We start from the raw sequence: 19,867 nt of genomic DNA on the forward strand, positions 1-19,867 counted from the left end.
TCCCAACTTCTATACTCAATGCCCTGACTGATGTAGGCCAGTGTGCCAAAAGCCTTCTTTACTGCCCTGTCTACCTGTAACTCCACTTTTAGAGAAATGTGAACCTGAACTCCAAGATCCTTCTGTCCAACTATACTCCTTAAGTCCCTACCATTCACCATGAAACTCCTGCCTTGATTTGACTTTCCAAAATGCAAGCCCTCAGACTTGTCTTCATTAAACTGCATTTGCCATTTCTCGGCCCACTCCCCCAGCTGATCGAAGTCCCGCAGCAATTTCTGATAACCTTCCTCACTGTCCTTGATACCATGTATTTTAGTGTCATCAGCAAACTTACTAATCATGCCTTATACATTCTCATCCAAATCATTGACATAGATAACAAACAGTAATGGGTCCAGCCACTGACCTTTGAGACACTCCACTAGTCACAGGCCTCCAGTCTGACAAGCATCCTTCCATTATTACCCTCTGCTTCCTACCATCAAGCCAATTTGCCAGCTCCCCCTGGATTCCATGCAATCTAACTTCCAGAGCAAACTACCATGTGGAACCTTATCAAAGGCCTTCCTGAAATCCACACAGACTACATCTCCCAACCTGCCTTAATCAATGTTCTTGGTCTCTTCATCAAAGAGCTAACAAATTTGTTAGGCATGATCTCCCATTCACAAAGCCATGCTGACTATTCCTAATCAAACCCTGTCTTTCCAATGCATGTATATCTTACCCCTCAGTATCTTCTCAAGTAACTTTCCCACTACAGATGTTACGCTTACTGGTCTATAGTTCCCAGGCTTTTCTTTGCAACCCTTCTTGAATAATGGCACAAAATTCACTACCTTCCAGTCTTCCGGGACCTCACCTGTGGCAAATGATGATGCAAACATACCAGCCAGCGGCCCTCCAATTTTTTTCTCTAGCCTCTTGCAGTGTTATTGGATATGTCTGGTCAGGACCAGGAGAGTTATCCACCTTCATACATTCTAATACATCCAGCACCTCCTATACTGTCCCCAAGATATCACCAATAACTTCCCCAAGTTCCTAAGTCTTCAGGTCTTTCTCCATAGTAACCAGAGAGGAGAAATATTCATTGAGAACTTTGCCCATATCCTCTTTCATCCTTGAGGGGCCCTGTTCTCTCTCTAGTTATTCTTTTTCCTTTAATATACTTAAAGTACCTCTTTGGATTCAACCTAATCTTCTCAGCCAAGGATATCTTATGCCCCTTTTTCACCCTCCTGATTTTCTTCTTCAGTAAACTCCTGTATACCTCTAGGAATTCCTTAGATCCCAGTTGCCTATACCTGAGCCATGCCTCCTTTTTTCTGGTCAAAGCCTCAATATACCTTGTCATCCAGGGTTCCCTATTCCTGCCTACCTTGTCCTTCACTCTCACTATAAACTATAAACCTTGAACTTTAGCTATCTCACTTTTAAAGGCGTCCCACTTGACAGAGCTCACTTTGCCTACAAACAAATTACCCCAATCAAGTCCTGGAACCCCTTGTCTAATTCCATCAAAATTTGTCTTGCTCCAGTTTAGAACTTGAGCCTTGGACCATTTCTGCCCCTCTCCATAATTATTTAAAAATTAATAGAACTATGGTCACTGGTACCAAAGTGCTCCCCCACTGTTACCTCCGACACTTGTCCTACCCTATTTCCCAAGAGTAGATTGAGTTTTGTCCTTTCCCAAGTAGGGCCCACTATATGCTGCTTGAGAAAATGCACTTAACAAATTCCACCCCACCTAAGCCCTTAATGCTCTGGCAGTCCCAGTTTATATTAAGTAAATTAAAATCCCCTACTCTGACAACCCTATTGCTCCTGCAAGTCTCCCCAGTCTCCCTGCATATTTATTCCTCTAATTCCCATTGACTATTTGTGGACCTATAGTACAATCCCAATAATGTCACCATCCTCTTCTTGTTTCTTAACTCCACCCACAAAGCCTCATTGGGTGACCCTTCAGTTATTTCATCTCTGACCACTGCTGTGATACTTGTCTTATCAAAAATGCAACTCTCCCTCCCCTCCTTCAACCATCTCCGTTCCGTCTAAAGCACCTGTACTCTGGCACATTAAGTTACCAGTCCTGTCCCTCCCTTAGCCATGTTTCTGTAATGGCTATGATATCCCAGTCCCATGCCCTGAGTTCATCAGCCTTATCTGTCAGCCCTCATGCATTGAAAAAAATGCAATTTTATCCAACAGGCATTCCTTGCTCCCTGTCATTTTCCAGCCTGGCCTGTCTCTTCAATTTATTATTTCTGATTACTGTATTTCCTTCAAGTCTTGCACTTACCTCCCTACTGTTGAGGATTCCAAACCCCTGTCAATCCAGTTTAAACCCTCCCTTGCAGCACGAGCAAACCTGGCCATCAAGATATTCGTCCCCCTCTAGTTCGACTGTCCCTCTTGAACAGATCATTTTTGCCCCAGAAAAGATCCCAATGATCTAAAAATCTGAATCCCTGCCACCTGCACCAATTCTTTAGCCACACATTCATCTGCCTTATCCCCCTGTTCTTACCCTCACTACCACATGGCACTGGCAGTAATCCAGAGATTATCACCAGTGAGGTCCTCGCTTGTAACTTTTTTCTTAGCTCTCTAATAATCACTATGCAGGACCTCATCCCTATTTCTATCTATGTCAATTGTGCCAATGTGCACAATGACTTCTGGCTGCTCCCCCTCCCCCTTGAGAACGTTCTGCAGCCACTCTGAGAAAAGCAACAGGAGAAAAAACATTTAACAAAGGGAAGGTTTAAAGGGGAGGAAAATTAATGATTTTATGCTTGCAGACCTCATTTGGCACTGCCTACAGTGAATTGTCAGACCTGCTGTTTTACAACAATAGGGTCATTATCAAAAAATTTAAAGGAAGCAATGCTACAGAAAATGTAGTTATCACTGACTCAGTGGTGGCTATCTATCAGAACATCATGGGTTTTTTCATGCGATGTGGGTGTCACTGGCCAGGCCAGTATTTATTACCCATCCCTATGTGTGTCAACTGCATTGCTGTGGGTTTGGGGTCACACGTAGGTCAGACTAGGTAAGGAAGGCAGTTTCCTTGCCTAAAGTGCACTAGTGAACCAAAAAGGGTTTTCCAACAATTGGCAATGATTTCATGGACACCATTAGACTTCTAATTCCAGATATTTTATTGAATTCAAATTCCACAAACTGCCCATGGCAGGATTCAAACCCCGGTCCCCAGAACATTACCAGGGTCCCTGGATTCATAGGCTAGTGATAATATCCCCATAAGCCACATTCCAGAGACTTAAACACAAAAACTTGGCTGATACTTCAGTGTCAAGGGAGTGCAGTACTCCCTTGCCCTCTTTTAGACAAATATCAAACCAAAACCCTGAGTGCGTGCTCAAGTGGATGTAAGATCCAACAAAATTGAAAGAGCTTGACATGATCCAGGACAAAGGAATCCACATTTGATTAGCAATATATGCACAGACATCAACTCCCTCCAGTAGCAACAATCTACTATCTACAAGATACATTGTAGACGTTCGCCAAAGATCCTTAGACAGCACCTTGAAAACGTTCAACTTCCATTTCGAAGCACGAGGACAGCAAATTCATGAGAACACTACTATCTGCAGTTCCCCACCAAGCCACTCACCATTCTGACTTGGAAATATATTGCTGTTCCTTCACTGTCACTGGGTCAAACTCCTGGAATTCCCTCCCTAAGGGCTTCGTGGATCAACCTGCAGCACATGGACTGCAGCTGTTCAAGAAGACAGCTCATCACCACCTTCACCAAGGCAACAACGTCCAGGGAATAAACGATCAGCCAGTGACATACACACCATACAATTTAATTTTAAAAAGACATGATATTATTTGAAGAACATTTTAACTTTCTTTTGAGTCCTGGACAACATTTATCCCCCATAATGAATCTCACTTAAACCAACTATCTAATCATTCATCTCACTGGTGCAACTGAACCTTTTTGTGTGCAGTATTTCATACTTTATAACAGCGACTGCAGTTCAAAAATACTTTGTTGGGTGCAAACATTTTGGAGAAGGCCATTCTATGTCAAACGGTTGTAAGCTAGGACTAGAGATTAGAGCATAGGAAACTGAGTGGGGTGGGGGGGGGGGGGGGGGCTGCGGTTGGGATCTTATAGAAGTCTATAAGATCATGAAAGGTATGGATAGGGTGAATGCACTGCCTTTTTCCCAGTTTTGGGGAATCAAGGACTAGAGTGCATCAGTTTATGGTTAGAGGGGAAAGAATAAAATGGAACCTGAGGGGCAACTTTCTTTTCACAGAGGGGAATAGCATATGGAAAGAGCTGCCAGTGGAAGTGGTTGAGGTGGGAACATTAATAACATTTAAAAGGTATTTGGGAAAGTACGTGGCTAGGAAAGGTTCAGAAGTTTATGGGCCAAGTACAGGTAAATGGCATTAGCATGGATGGACATTTTGATCGGCATGGACTAGTTTGGGCCAAAGGGCCTGTCTCTGTGCTGTAGGACTCTATGACCATGGAAACCACAATCTAAAGGGAAATTCTTTCTAACAAGCAATGGAAGAAAATTAGAAGCAATCCCTTTGAATTGACGATGATGTTCTCTGACATCTATGTTATGGATCCTATGGCTACTAAATGGTCCAATACTGGATCTGCACACTCGGCCATAGGTGAGCAAGGTTGATTGGTGGGATGTTTACATTCAAACACTTGATCTATGTCTGGGCATGTTGAAGACTGTGGAAATGCTGTGCACCTTCATGAATGCTTTTCCATCATTTTGTGTGGCCCTGGGCTAGAAATGTCTACACAAGTGGGGATATTGCATATTTTCAGGTAGGTTTTCAGGACACCTTGAAGTATATCTCAGCCCTCCTGGTAAACAATTTCTATGAAGCTTAGAGTGCACAGCTTGTTCTAGAAGTCTTGTGTCAAGCATGTGTAGCCCACCCAATGCAGCTCATTGACAGGAAATAGAAACCTGAGAGAGGACACTTGATATTAGAGTGGCAGCCTGGCAGTGAATTTTGAGGAGATATTGTTGGTGATACTTCACAATGGATCTGAAGTTTATAGCCCATGTCTCCAACATTTACAGGAGGGCTGGTAAAACTGCTGTTATGAAACACTCTGATCACCAAAAGGCCAAAGTTTATGCTGATACATTGGTTGAGGAAATTATCCATATTTTCCAGTACCTTACCATGAATCTTGATAGTAGGAGTGTAATATTGAATGGTAGAAGACCGATAGAGCACCTTTGTCTTTCAGCTATTTAGCCTAAAGCCAATTCTCGTGCATGCTTCTGTGAATGCATCAACAACAGTTTGGACAAAAAAGAAGAAAGAACTGCAGATAGAGTCAGAGAGATGTTCAGCACAGAAACAGACCCTTTAGTCCAACTCGTCCATGCTGACCAGATATCCTAACCTAATCGAGTCCCATTTGCCAGCACTTGGCCCATATCCCTCTAAACCCTTCCTATACATATATCCATCCAGATGCCTTTTAAATATTGTAATTGTACCAGTCTCCAACAATTCCTCTGGCAGCTCATCCCACACACGTACCATTTGTGTGAAAAAGTTGCCCTTTAGGTCCTTTTAAATCATTCCCTTCTCACCATTAAACCTATGCCCTTTAGTTCTGACTCCCCTACCCCAGGGGAAATACCTTGTCTATTTACCTTATCCATGCCTCTCATGATTTTACAAACCTCTATAAGGTCAACAGAAATTGCTTGAAAAACTCAGCACGTCTGGCAGCATCAGATCCAGCTACCCTTCTTCAGGTCAATAGTTTGGAGCTCAGTCTCTGAATGAGTGCACAAACAAGTATCGTCTGGACACTACAGCTCAACAACAAAGGCTGGGATTATAGACTTGAGAAAATTCGATCTGATTTGATTTATTTAGTGTCACGTGTACCTAAGTACAGTGAAAAGCTTTGTTTACAAGCAGGACAGGCAGTAGATAGTTAAGCAAGGACATAAAGAAAACAAGGTGGAAAAAAAACGCTGGGAGGCATACAGATTACGTTGCACAGGGCATACATTGGGCAAGATCAGCATTAACAAGATCTGCATTATTTGTAGTTAGAGAGTCCATTTGTCAGTCTAATAGCAGCCGGGATGAAGATGTTCCTAAATCTCCTGGTGCATGTGTTCAAACTTCTGTTATCTTCTGCCTGATGGAAGAAGTTGTCGGAGAATATTACCGGCATAAGAATAGAATCTCTACAGTGTGGAAGCAGGCCATTTGGCCCGAGTCCACACTGACCCTCTGAACAGCATCCCATCCAGACTTACCCCTCACCCTATCCCTGCATTCCCCCTTGGCTAATCCACCTAACCTACACATCCCTGGACACTATGGACAATTTAGCACAGTCAATCCACCTAATCTGCACATCTTTGGACTGTGGGATGAAACTGGAGTATCTGGAGGAAACCCATGCAGACACAAGAAGAATATGCAAATTCCACACAGACAGTCACCCAAGGATGAAATCACACCTGCGTCCGTAGTGATATGAGACAGTAATGCTAACCACTGAGCCATCATGCTATCACTATGCTCTATGATTCTATTATTCTAGAATGTTCCCTTGATTTAGTACCATCTCCTGGAGGTCCTTCAGGACTATCATGCGGCACTGGAATAAGCACAGCAGGTCAGACAGCATCTGAAGAGCTGAAGACAGGACTGTCCAATGTAGCTTACAAAGAGGCAGGCATAGCTGGGGCCCATCTGAGTACCCACAAAGACCCTTCGATTCTCAGATAGGCATTTGGATGGATCCCCAGCTACGCCTGACCTTTTGTTGGCTACAACAAAGAATTCATCTTCAGTACCTTCACAGGAACTGTGCCCCAACTCTTCCACTGTTACATCGATGACTGCATTGATGCAGCATCCTGCAACCCAGGTTGAACCGGAGCAGCTCATTGACTTCGCCTACAACTTCCACCCTGCCCTCAAATTTACCTCCCTTCCCTTCCTTGACCTCCATTTCAATCTCCGGTGACAGTCTCCAGACAGATGTTTATTATAAATCCACAGACTCTCACAATTACCTGGAAGACACCTCCTCCCACCCAGTATCTTGCAAGAACTCCATCCTGTTTTCCAAATTCCTCCACCTCTGCCATATCTGCTCAGATGAGGAGACATTCCACTCCCAAACATCCCAGATGTTTCCCCCCACTGTCATCCAGACAGCCCTCTACAGCACCGCCTCCCCTCCCCGTTCCACTGCTCTAAACACTAACCCCCCTCCAAATGCAATAAAGACAGGGTCCCCTTTGTCCTCACCTACCACCCCACCATGTCCAATGCATCATCCTTAAACAGTTCTGCCAACTCTAACTAGACCCCAACCAAGAACATCTTCCCCTTCACATCCTTGGGCGGCACGGTGGCACAGTGGCACAGTGGTTAGCACTGCTGCCTCACTGCGCCTGAGACCCGGGTTCAATTCCCGACTCAGGCGACTGACTGTGTGGAGTTTGCACGTTCTCCCCGTGCCTGCGTGGGTTTCCTCCCACAGTCAAAAGATGTGCGGGTCAGGTGAATTGGCCATGCTAAATTGCCCGTAGTGTTAGGTAAGGGGTAAATGTAGGGGTATGGGTGGGTTGCGCTTTGGCGGGTCGGTGTGGACTTGTTTCCACACTGTAAGTAATCTAATGTAATCTTCCCTGCCTTTCACAAGGACTGTTCCCTTTGCTAATCCTTGGTTCACACTACTCTGCCCACCAACACCCCCAAACCTCCAGAACTTGAAAAGATGCAAAACCTGTCAGCATCCCCCCCCCCCACCCCCCCTCCATCCAGGGCCCTAAACAGTTCTTCCAAGTGAGACAAAGGTTCACTTACCTCTCCTCCAATCTAGTTTACTGTATCCGGTGCTCCCAATGATAAGGTGAAGACAGACCCAGTAGCCATATAGAAAATGGCGCTCGGCGTGTCGGTTAAAATGGTCAATGTTTGTGGGGGATTGACTGTACTGACCGACATGCTGAGCGACACACAAACTGCTAACACAGCAACTTGTAAGGTTCCCTGAAATAAGCTGAATAAACAAGCCCGTTCCCACATGTCAGAGAACAGTATAGTACATAGCACCAGGTCAAGGGGCGGCTACCAGAAGGATGCTGGTGCCTAAATGCCTAACTTTAAAACAATGCTGATGTCTTAACTAAAGAAAATGCTAATAGCTTATCTTCAGAAAAATGCTAATGTCTTAACTTGAGGTAATGCTGGCGTCTGTATGTCTGACTTAGAGCATCCCTGATGTGTACTTTTACATTTAAGTATAACTTGATTACATTTAAGTATAACTTGATTACATTTAAGTATAACTTGATTAACGTACTTTGTGATAACCCCGTGACACGGGAAACTGTCTGGCGTAAGAACTTCTGTATATAATGACAATGTTTCCAATCGAAAGCTGAGCAACTACTGACTAGCACCCGGCGTGGGCTAGCGTGGATCTGCTCCCAAGCTTGTTTGTATACGTGTATACTTGCGATCTTGAATAAAGACAGTACTGTTGAAGCTATTAATCAAGTGGTGGTTCTCTGTTCTCGGACAGGCGTTCACAAGAAGCCAGCAAGCTCGGGCTGGGCTTCCACACCAATGAGGTCTTCTCTACATCAGGGAGACCAAGCATAAACTAAGGGAACGTTTTGCTGAGCACCTCAGCTGAGCCTACAGGGGCTGCTTGGACCTCCTAATCACCACCCATTTTAATCCCCCTTCCCATACCCCTTCTGACAAGACCATTCTTGGCCTCCTCCATTGCCACAACAAATCAGACTGCAAATTGAAAGAATACCTAATTTTCTGTCTGGGCAGCCTCCATCACCAAGGACTCAACATTGAGTTCTCCAATTTCAAATAATCTCCCTTCCCATCACTGACTCCCTTCCTAGCCTCTCCCACTCCCATTCCTCGCATCGACTCTTCCTCCTTGCCACCAACTGGATTCATTCCTCCCATGCACCAACCAGGTCATACCCTCTACTTGTGTTCACCACCCTCTCCCCCGCCCCTTTATCTGCAGTTTCCCTTTAACCACCCCCTGTCCTGAAACATTGACTTCCCTACTTCCTGATGCTGCCTGCCTTGCTGTGTTCTTCCAGCCTCCTCCTTGTCTATCTTGGATTCCAGCATCTGCAGTTTTTTTTTGTCTCTAATGAATTCAGTAGGCAAGTCAGGCAGAACAATGAGGCTCAATTTTGGAGTACCAGTGGAATTAGTTGGTACATGGTGGTGAGGAAAAGCTGGAGCAATCTTTGAAGGAGAACCAGGCAACACAGTGGCTCAGTGGTTAGCACTGCTGCCTCACAATGCCAGGGACCTAGGTTCAATTCCCACCTTGGGCAACTGTCTGCGTGGATTTCCTTCAGGTGCTCCAGTTTCCTCCCACAGTCCAAAGATGTGCAGATCAGGTGAATTGGCTATGCTAAATTGCCCGTAGCATTAGGTGCATTAGTCAGGGGTGAATGTAGAGGAACGGGTCTGGATGGGTTGCTCTTCGGAGGGTTGGTGTGGACTTGTTGGGCTGAAGGGCCTGTTTCCACACTGTAGGGAATCTAATAAAAACAAAGAGCACCTGCAGAACAAATAAAGGAGTGAGTCAAATATCCTGCTTGATGGTTACTCTGCAGATGAGCACGCATTGGTTTAGCACTACTATCCCTCTATTGAAGGGTTTTACACTGATGTTCGCAGCCATCTCTTGAGGGGATATCTCCTGTCCCCCTAACAGCCATCCACAGAGTCTTGCTGCATGCTGGGCTGGTTAATTTATTGCTGAAGGACAGCGCAGGCGTGAGCGTGCAGTCTGGGTCCCGGAGATCTCGTGATATGTGAACGGGGATTCGGGGAAGGAGGCAGCGACGGGCGGAGGGACCCGGGAGATGATCCTCATCCTGATGGGGGTCAGCGGCAGCGGCAAGTGAGAGAGTGGGAGTGAGGATGGGAATGGGAATATAAATATAATGATACGAAAGGTGCCAGGCTTTCATTATGTTCATTCTCTCCTAGGACCGCTGTGGGCTCATGTCTTGCAAATAAGGTACGACTGTCAATTATTTGTGAATTAAACAATATTTTTCGTTTTCTTTCCTGTAAAGGCTGTTGTCTTAATTCACCTTTTACTTTCTTCAGTCAGCAAGTTACTCGAGCAATTGTAAAGCAACAAACATTGCTGGAGTGAGAAAAGAAAGTGATAAGTTGTGCTGGATTTTCCGAAGGCCAGATAGGAGCAGTGCAGGACTGGAGTTAGACATAACAATCTCTGGGAATTGCCCAGTAAACAGCTGATTCTTCATCTTCACCTTCACCTGAACACTTCGAAAGAATCCATTAAAGGCAGATTAATTTAGTGTTCACCCAGGAAAAGCCAGAAGATTGAAAACCTAGTCTGCCTCCTGGGTAACATCTTAAACTGTGTCTCCTCCAAAAAAAATCAACAAACCTCCCCACCCCCAACTCCCCTGAACCCTTACAACATACCACAGATTTCTGACGGTCACAGTTCCCTGACCACATCATCCCAATCCTACCTTTAACTGACTGTCACCCTGTAACCCCACTCTTCCCTTTCACAGCAGCTGTCAAGCTTTCTGACTGTGTATTGAAACCTCAGAATTTGGCAGACTAACTGCTGTAAAGAGGGGTGGGTTTATGGTAGGATTGGTGAGGGTATGGATGGAGTGGTGATTGAACAGTAACAGCTGTGTGTTTATATGGGGGCGTGGGCTTTGGGAAGTGGGATTTGCAGAGTGATTAATAAGGAGTGGGATCCCAGTTGTGGAGAAGGGTTGCTGAGTGAGTGGAGCAGTTGAAACCTACATTTAATGTTACATGAACTAATATTGTCACAGTATATTAAAATCATTTCCATAAACTTTAACAAACCATAAGTTAATAATTGTCCTTTTAATGATTTTTTTGTTTTGCTGGTGTTTGAAGTTATGTTAATTTCCAAGTTTTTGTTTTTATTGTTTTGTAGAATTTGGGCACTGCTGGCAAGTACAATCTTTGTCCATCCTTTAGTTGTCCTCAAGATTGTAATGTTGAGTTAAGATGGAGTCATGCTGGAAAGTTAGTTTATGAAGCACTACCTATCATGGTGGTTTTACTTCACTTCACATGTGTATAATCCAGCAAGATCATATTAGAGTGATAATCATAAATATCACCTATAGCACAGAAAAAGGACCTTGGAGTCCATCATGCGGACACTGGTCAAAACAACCACCTATTTTGATCCAATTTTCCAGCACTTGGCCCAGAGCCTTGTATACCTTCTAAATAGTATTTAAATGTTACGAGGGTTTCTGCCTCGATCATCCTTACAGGCAGTGATGAAAAGTGTGGTTCTGGAAAAGCACAGCAGGTCAGGCAGCGTCCAAGGAGCAAGAGAATCGACATTTTGGGCATAAGCCTGTCATCATTCCTGATAAAGGGCTTATGCCTGAAATGTTGATTCTCCTCCTCAGATGCTCGTGACTTGCAGGGCATTTCCAGTGCCGCTCTTTTCGACTCTGATATCTAGCATTTGCAGTCCTCACTTTCTTTTTTACAGGCAGTGTATTTTGGATTTCCACCACCCTGTTCGTGAAAAGGTTTTCTCTCTCATCTCCTCTTAAACATGCTGCTCCTTACCTTAAATCTATGCCCCCGGTCATTGATCCCTCCAGCCAAGGAGAAAAGTTTCTTCCTGTATGCTCTTTCTATGCCCTTCATAATTTAATACAATTCAATCATGTTCCCTTTCATAATCTTCTGCTCTAAAGAAAACAACTCCAGTCTGTCCAATCTCTCTTCGTAACTGAAACTCTCCAGCCTAGGCATCATCGTGATAAATCTCCTCTGCAGCCTTTCCAGTGCACACTCATCACTTCCATTATTAATATTCATTTCATCCTCTATTATGTGCACTAACTGCATTGTTCGCTGAAATGGTGAGGTCATATTAGTGATTTAATAGAAGCCAAGTGAATACCAAGCACAACATGGCTACCACCTGTGAGCAGATGTGGCCTATGACCTGAGCTGGCCACAGGATGCATGCCATGTGCCATGATGTCAACATCAGACACTATGTGTTGCTGACAAGCAGTCAGGAGGCAAGGCGGTTGCTGGGGCCCCATCTGGAGTGGGATAGAGGCCAACACCAAGAGCAGGGAACGGAGGAGTACTGGGATGGGAGGTCCTGTCAAGCCACTGTCTCTCTGCTTGCTCCAGAGTTTTGGTTGGCCTAGTCAGAGCTGGATAGGGTGCTGCCATTGTTAATATTTCCAGAAATGTCATTTCCTTCTGTGACACGTGTCTTAACAGCATTACACCTTTGCTCTTTGTGCCACTAGGTGGTAGCATTCGCATTAAATGTGGCCTAATGCAAATGCATAATAAGAAAAGAAGATTAACAAAAGTAAAACTAGTGTTTTTCCCCCCACTTGACTGTTTGGTAGTCCTTAATATGCTGCAAACATCATAATAGATCATTGTTGAACAGCACAATCAAAGAACCAATTGTATTACTTAGCTTAGTCTGATGTGTCATTTCATGACAGTCAGTTAAATTCAATGATTATAGTCATTACTTTATTTCACAAGCCATCCTTATCTTCCACTGCTGATAATTTAATAGGATGGAATATTTAATTCCCAGAATGTGCGCCCTGTACCTAGAGATTTACAACCCAAGAGGTAATTCAGCTCTTTGTATCTTTGTTAACTCTTTGCAAGAACTATCCAAAACTATTTCCAATTTCCCACTCTTTCCCTGAAAGTTGCTGTTGCTGCCTGTCTCGTGTTTTGCCTATGGCAAAGCATTCCATGCTCCAGCAAATTTTGTCTAACGTTTTTCTAAACTTTCCTCTTCACTCAATAACAATTGTAAGGTAATGACTTCTCATCACTAACTTCCTGCTTGGAGAAAATGATCATTTTTGGTTGAAGCCAAGATTTATTAGTAACGTCTCTCCATTTCAATTAGTGTTCTGGATTCTTGATTAATTTCCAATGATTTTCACTTTTGTTTATGAATATCAAAATGCTATCCTTGTTACGTATTATCTGCGTGCATCTTTCCAGTATCACGGGAATATTTTGCACCGCTTTACCTGTTTAATAATCTTAATCCCAACCCTATCCCCTACACTCCATGGTTTGCTCTTTTCCCCTTATTAGTTTAAATCATATTTTCCGATAGCTCTTGTTTCTCTGTTTGCGTAGGTCTTGGTATGAATTTTGGTAAAGCATTTGACAAAGTCACACATGGCAAACTGATCAGAAAGTAAAATTGCATGGGATAGAAGGGAATTTAGGCGAGTTTAATCTAAAATTGACTCAGTGGCAGGAAACAAAAGGTGCATGTCTTTGCAAATGGGAAGTGGTTTCCAGTATCATTCCAACAAGAGCTCCTTTTTGGGTCTCTTGCTGAAGTCTGTACTCATGATCTTGACTTAAATGTGGGAGTCAGAGTGTCGGGCTGGAAGTGCACAGCCAGTCAGGCAGCATCTGAGGAGCAGGAGAATGGACATTTCAAGCATAAGCCCTTGATCAGGAATGAGGCATGATGGGGAAATTTTGCACAAAGATGACACAAAATATTAGTAGTGAAAATGACTGACTCCAGAATAATATCAGTGGGTGCGAATGTGGCAAGTGGAATTAAATCCAGAGAAGTGAGGTTACATATCTGGTGAGGACAAACAAAGCAAGAGAATACACAGTAAACAGGAGGGGTTGAGCGGAGTAGAGGAGGTGAGAGACCTTGCAATGCATGTGCCTCAAGGACCTGTCTACAAGATGTAGATTAGGTGGTAAGGAAAGTATATAGATGTTTTTACTTGACACTATATGGTCTACAAAAGCAGGAATGTAGTACTGGAACTGTGTAAAACATTGATTAGGTCATAGCTGGAATTTCTGGTACAGTTCTGGTTGCCATTTTAAAGAAAGGATATAATTGCTATGGAGAAAATACTGAAGAGATTTCTAAGACTGCAAAACTAAGACTTGAAAATTGCAGCCATGAAGGTTAGATTATGTTGTTTCCCTTAGAAAAGAAGAGGCTGAAGGGTGATCTAATTAAGGTGCACAAAATGATGGGCATAGTTATACAGGAAAGACCTGGTGTCTCCTAGAGGAGACATCAATTACCAAGGGACACAATTTTAAAGTGAATGGTAGAAATATTACAGGGAATATATGGAAAAATATTTTCACCCAGAGAATGGGGAGATATAAGCAATTTGCTGCTCAACTTTATGGGAGTGAAAAACCTCAAACCGTTTAAAAGGATTTACGTACTAAGTGCTATAACCTTAAGGCTATTGACCAGATGCTGGGATGTAGGATTAGAATGAGTGGCAGAAGTATGATCATTAAATGGTGCCTTTCTGTGCTGTAAGCTTCCTCCTTCAAATAATCCTTACACAAGTTAACCCCTAGTAGGACACTCTTAACAAAAAGACAAAAATCAAATGATAAATGGCAAACTTAGAACTGTAATGGAAACGTAATTCTTCCATGGCTATAGTCCCATGATCTTTCCACAAAGCCTGAGAAATCTGAAATGACTCTTTGATAGCATCTGACAGAATACAAGGCAAATGTGCTTCTCCTCAATCAGCTCTGGTCCTTAAGCTTGCTGTTTGTATTATTCCCGTTAATCTGCCTTACTTTAAATAATTAAACCATTTAGCCAGATTTAGTATCCAATGAATGGAATTTTAATTGTTATATCCTTAAAGACTGATGTTTTCTTGGATCATACAATTTTTTATTAAGTATGTAAGATGTTAAAATATGCAATGCTATCACCTAATTCTTTTCCATGAAGCTTTTGTATGAAGTTGTAACAGGTAGCCAGTATAGATCAGATGCAACGAATCTCTTTCGTCTAACTCTGGTTATTTAAAATCATGAGTGCAATTTTTAAGCTGCATTTTGCTGTCCCTTTAAAGGCTATTTGGATTATGTTCAAATATGATAACAAAGACTGCATCATATCTTTCCCCAGAGATGACAATCAGGGCAAATAATTGGGCAGCAAGGCTCAGGAGAGAAATTCTCCAACTTTTCACTACCTGACTAAATTCTAGGTGAGATGGTCCATAAGGAACCTTCTTGATCCACCACCAGTTAAAACCCTTATATGGTCAGTGTGTTACAGTTAAGAGCCATAACATTCCACCTTCCTAAGTACTTTCCTCTCTGGCAGGTAAGCAAGTTTGGTTAGTTTTTCAACTGGAAGACAATAGTGACCTGTCAGGCTCTTGAGCCGAGAGACCAAGATCAAGCCCCACTTAAATAACATTTTTGAACAAGTTGATTAGAGGAAAAAAATGTTCTTCTCAAAAGTAAAATGGTGACCTGTCTGCTGTGTTAGGCTGAGTTGCTACCAATTACATCATTCTGGAGACACTCGTGCATGTATGTGTGGACCTCTGACCTCACCCTTTAGTAGTAGGATATGAGGAAATGGCTGAGACATTGAACAGGTATTTTGGTCGGTCTTCACAGTGGAAGACACAAATAACATGCCAGTAATTGACAAAGACGTGAAAGTAGGTGAGGACTGGGAAACAATCATTTTCACAAAAGAGGTAGTGTTGGGCAAACTAATGGAGCTAAGAGGAGACAAATTTCCTGGCCCTGATGGAATGCATCCCAAGGCAATAAAGGAAATGCTGGGAGAAATAGCAAATACACTTGTGATAATTTTCCAAAATTCACTTGATTCTGGGGCAGTTGCAGCAGATTGGAAACCTGCAAATGTAATGCCACTTTTTTTTTAAAGAAAGGAGGTAGATAAAAGCTGGGGAATTATAGACTGGTTGGCTTAACTTCTGATGTGGGGAAAGTGCTTGAGGCTATTATCAAGGGAAAAATAGGAAGGCATCTAGATAGAAATCGTCCTGTTGGGCAGATACAGTATGAGTTCATGAGGAGCGGTCATACTTAACTAATCCACTGCAGTTCTATGAAGACTTTATGAGCACAGTGGACAACGGGGACAGAGTAGATGTGGTGTATCTAGATTTCCAAAAGGCATTCAACAAGCTACTGCACAAAAGGCTGCTGCATAAGACAAAGGTGTATTCGCAAGGATAAAGGATTAGTTAACTACTAGGAAGCAATGAGTTCTTTTCTGGATGGCAGTCAGTAATTAGTGGTGTGCCTCAGGGATCTGTGTTTGGACTGCAATTATTCACAATTTACATAAATCTGAAGTTGGGGACCACATGTAATGTGTCAAAATTTGCGGATGACACTAAGATTAGTGGTAAATTGTGCAGAGGACTATGAAACCTTGCAAAGGGACATAGTTTAAGTGAATGGGCAAAGGTCTTGCAGATGGAGTACAATGTTAATAAATGTGAAGTCATCCATTTTGGTAGGAATTACAGTAAAAAGGGCTATTACTTGAATGGTTAAAAAAAACTGCCGCATGCTGCTGTGCAGAGAGACCTGGGTGTCCTTGTGCACGAATCAGAGGCTTGGTCTGCATGTGCAACAGGTAATTAAAGCAAATGGAATTTTGTCCTTCATTGCTAAAGGATTGAGCTTATGCTCCAGCTGTATAGGGTGCTGGTGAGGCCAAATCCAGAATACTACATACGGTTCTCCTTACTTGGGAAAGGATGTACTGGCACAAGAGGGGGTGCAAAGGTTCACTAGGTTGATTCCGGAGTTGACTAAGTAGACTGGGATAATATTAATTGGAATTTAGAATGAGAGGGATCTTGTAGACATATCTATTCCTGTCATAATTTTATATATAAGATAGAAGTAGAGGGAGTGTTTTCTCTGGTGGGTGAAACTAGGACAAGAGGGTATACCTCAAAATTATGGGGGACAGATTTAAGACTGAACTGAGGAGGTACGTCTTCATCCAAACGGTTGTGAATCTATGGAATTGCATGCCCAGTGAAGTAGTTGAGGCTTCCTCAGTAAATGCTTTCAAAACTAATATAATTTTTTAAACTGTAATGGAATTAAGGGAATTATAGTGAGAGGGCAGGTAAGTGGACCTGAGGCCACGAAATATCATATCTTATTGAATAGTGGAGTAGAATTGAAGGGCCAAATGGCCTACTCCTGCTCCTTGTTCTTAAGTTCCTATCACCTCTTCCACAGAGTATAAAACATCTTGCCACTGGATCGCCTGGTATGGTGGATTTTAGTGTTCAGACTTGATCTCTCAAGACTTTGATCTTTTGGCAGCCTCTGGTAACCTCGTTCAAAGCCTGGGATTCATCAAGAAACTTGCTCATGCCCGCCTCTCAGCTTTTAATGAGCAGATTGGCAAGCAGATGCAAGATTTCTCAGTGGTGAAGCTGACTTGGTCATTGCCACCCAATACACAAGGAGAACATAGTATTTAATTGGATGTGGAGGTGCCAATTTTGGACTGGGCTGGACCAAGTTTAAAATCTCAACACGAGGTTATAGTCCAACAGGTCTATTTCAAAGTACAAGCTTTTGGAGTGCTACTCCTACACGAGGTAGCTACCTGATGAAGGAGCAGAGCTCCGAAAGCTTGTACTTTGAAATAAACCTGTTGGACTATAACTTGGTGTTGTGATTTTTTAAAAATCACTTCATTGGAGGCAGTTCAGAGAACGTTTATTGGGATGATCCCTGGTATGGAAAGATTGTCTTGAGTAAAGGTTAAATAGGTTGATAATTCACTCACTGGAATTCAGAAGAATGAGAGGTGATCTCATTGAAACAAAGAATTCTTCACTAGTTTGTCAAAAGAAATTATGTTTCCCAACATGGGAGATTCTAGGACTAGAGGGGAAAGTGCCAGAATAAAGGGCCAGTATTTTAATATAGAGAAGGAATTTTTTTCTCAGAGAATTGAGAATCTTTGGAATTCCTTGCCTGAGAGCTGCGGGAGTAGAGTACTTATGTACATTTTAAAGCTGAGCATGAGCGAATTTTGATCAGTGGGGGAATTCAAGGGTTACAGGAAAGTGAACGTGAGGGATGTCAGATCAGCCATAATCCTATTGAATGTGAAGCAGGCTCAAGGAGCTGTTTCGTATGGTCTGTGATCTTCATTCCAAAATACCTTAAATACTAAAAGACAGTAGAAAAAACTAGAGACTGTCAAAGTAAATGTAAAATACAGAAAATTGAGATTTTGTGAAAGTGTTGAGCTTTCCATCACCATAACATCGTATTTTGTAGCTAGTGAAGTGGAATGCTGTTGTCTAATGTAGGCCTGTACTTCATCAGTCTAAGAGGACTGCAGCAAAGCCAACAGATCTTAAAACAGAAATTACTATGAACATTGCAAAATGTTGAAAATTATAAAGTCCTACTTAGCTAATTCTCTGCTTTCCCCCCCATGCCCCGCGCACCTTTGCACCCCATTGCATTTCAAAACTTGGATGGAGGATGGTGTTCTTTGTTAATTCAGAGCACCTTATCTGTGGTATTCAGCTTAGTCAGATTGAATAACTTGAGGACAATCTGAGAATGCAGGTTGTGCATGATGGCTATATTCAATGTGCTCAATCATTCTGTCGTCTTGTCTATTAAAATGAGCAAGGATAATTTTGGGATGGTGAACAGCAAAGGAAAGCTCCATGTGATTTGCTGGAAAAAAAAATTGCTTCACCTGAGTAATTGCAAGCTATAAAGTTCATGTGGCATAATGGAATTAGAATTCTGCAATAACTTTGATACTGATACAAGACCTTTGTTGATTTTCAAGTACTTGACCAAAAAAAAAGGAATGAACACAATAAGCTAGGAAACTTAATCAGTGGAATTCAATGGGTATTCTTTGAAGAAGCAGTTAAAAGTGGGGGTCAATGTCATAAGATGGAAGTTTCTAGAATAATGCAAAGTTCATAACAGCTAAGGGAATAGCAAAAAGAATGGTGGCAGGACAATGTTGAGAGTTGGAAGTTGACAAAATTTGGAAGAATAAAAGATGCAAGCTTAGATGTTGGGCACGAGGAGGTTGAAAAGTTAAGAGCGAGGACATGCCAAACAATCCAAAGATGTGCAGGTTAGGTGAATTGGCCATGCTAAATTGCCCATAGTGTTCACAGATATGTAGGTTAGGTGCATTAGTCAGGGATAAATGTAGAATAATAGCGTAGGGGTCTGGGTAGGTTACTCTTCAGAGGGTTGGTGTGGATTTGTTTCCACACTGTAGGGATTCTATGATTCCAAGAGAATGTTGAAATCAGTGCATTCTGTGAAGGGAATATTGCTGGGTTATGTGAATGCAGAGATAACTGGTAAATGGGACTTGGAATGTAGACTGAAGAAATTTGTACAGATTTTAAGTCTACCAAAGATGAATTTCTTAAGTTTTGAAGGGGGCGCATCGAGGGAAGGGCTATAAGTGATAATCGCAGGCAGGTTTCAGTGGTCGCAGGTGAAGTCAGGTCAGAAGTGAATAATAATACCATGATGGAAATAGTTAATTATTGTGATGTTTAGAAAGTTTGAAGGCCAAAGTAAATATGCTTTGGCTGCATCTTATATTGTTAGGTGGAAAAATATCAGACAAATATCCTTAACAGTATCTGGCACATGGTATGATAGCAGTTATGTAATTCAAGATGCTGGCAAAGTTGGAGCTGTTATGGTAGCTGATCTCTCTGCTTTTACAGAATCCTCAAATCCTGTATGAGCAGAATTAATTTGGGCACAGTATTAATTCTGGATAATTTTGATCCCTTACCTGTGGCATTGCTCAACTTTGATCATTTAAATAAGTTACCTGTTGCCTCACTTCTGCCCGTCCTGTGCTGAAGTGAGGCATCTTCCTTCAGTTTTCCTCTCTGTGAAACAG

General features: G+C 42.5%; 1 protein-coding gene across 3 annotated transcripts in view; it reads left to right on the forward strand.

Moving 5' to 3' along the window:
- Window positions 1-9,883: 9,883 nt before the first annotated feature.
- Window positions 9,884-19,867, forward strand: part of LOC132828192 (probable gluconokinase) — a 31,722-nt gene continuing 21,738 nt past the window's right edge. For all 3 annotated transcript variants that reach the window (XR_009646085.1, XM_060845145.1, XM_060845137.1), the window contains exons 1-2: window positions 9,884-9,982; window positions 10,072-10,102. Coding sequence is in view for 2 of the 3 variants with exons in the window: in XM_060845145.1 (XP_060701128.1) it covers window positions 9,945-9,982; window positions 10,072-10,102 (69 nt within the window). In the remaining variant the exon portion in view is untranslated. The remainder of the gene's footprint in view (window positions 9,983-10,071; window positions 10,103-19,867) is intronic.

Source organism: Hemiscyllium ocellatum, chromosome 2 (assembly GCF_020745735.1).
Source record: "Hemiscyllium ocellatum isolate sHemOce1 chromosome 2, sHemOce1.pat.X.cur, whole genome shotgun sequence".
Classification (NCBI taxonomy): Eukaryota; Metazoa; Chordata; class Chondrichthyes; order Orectolobiformes; family Hemiscylliidae; genus Hemiscyllium; species Hemiscyllium ocellatum.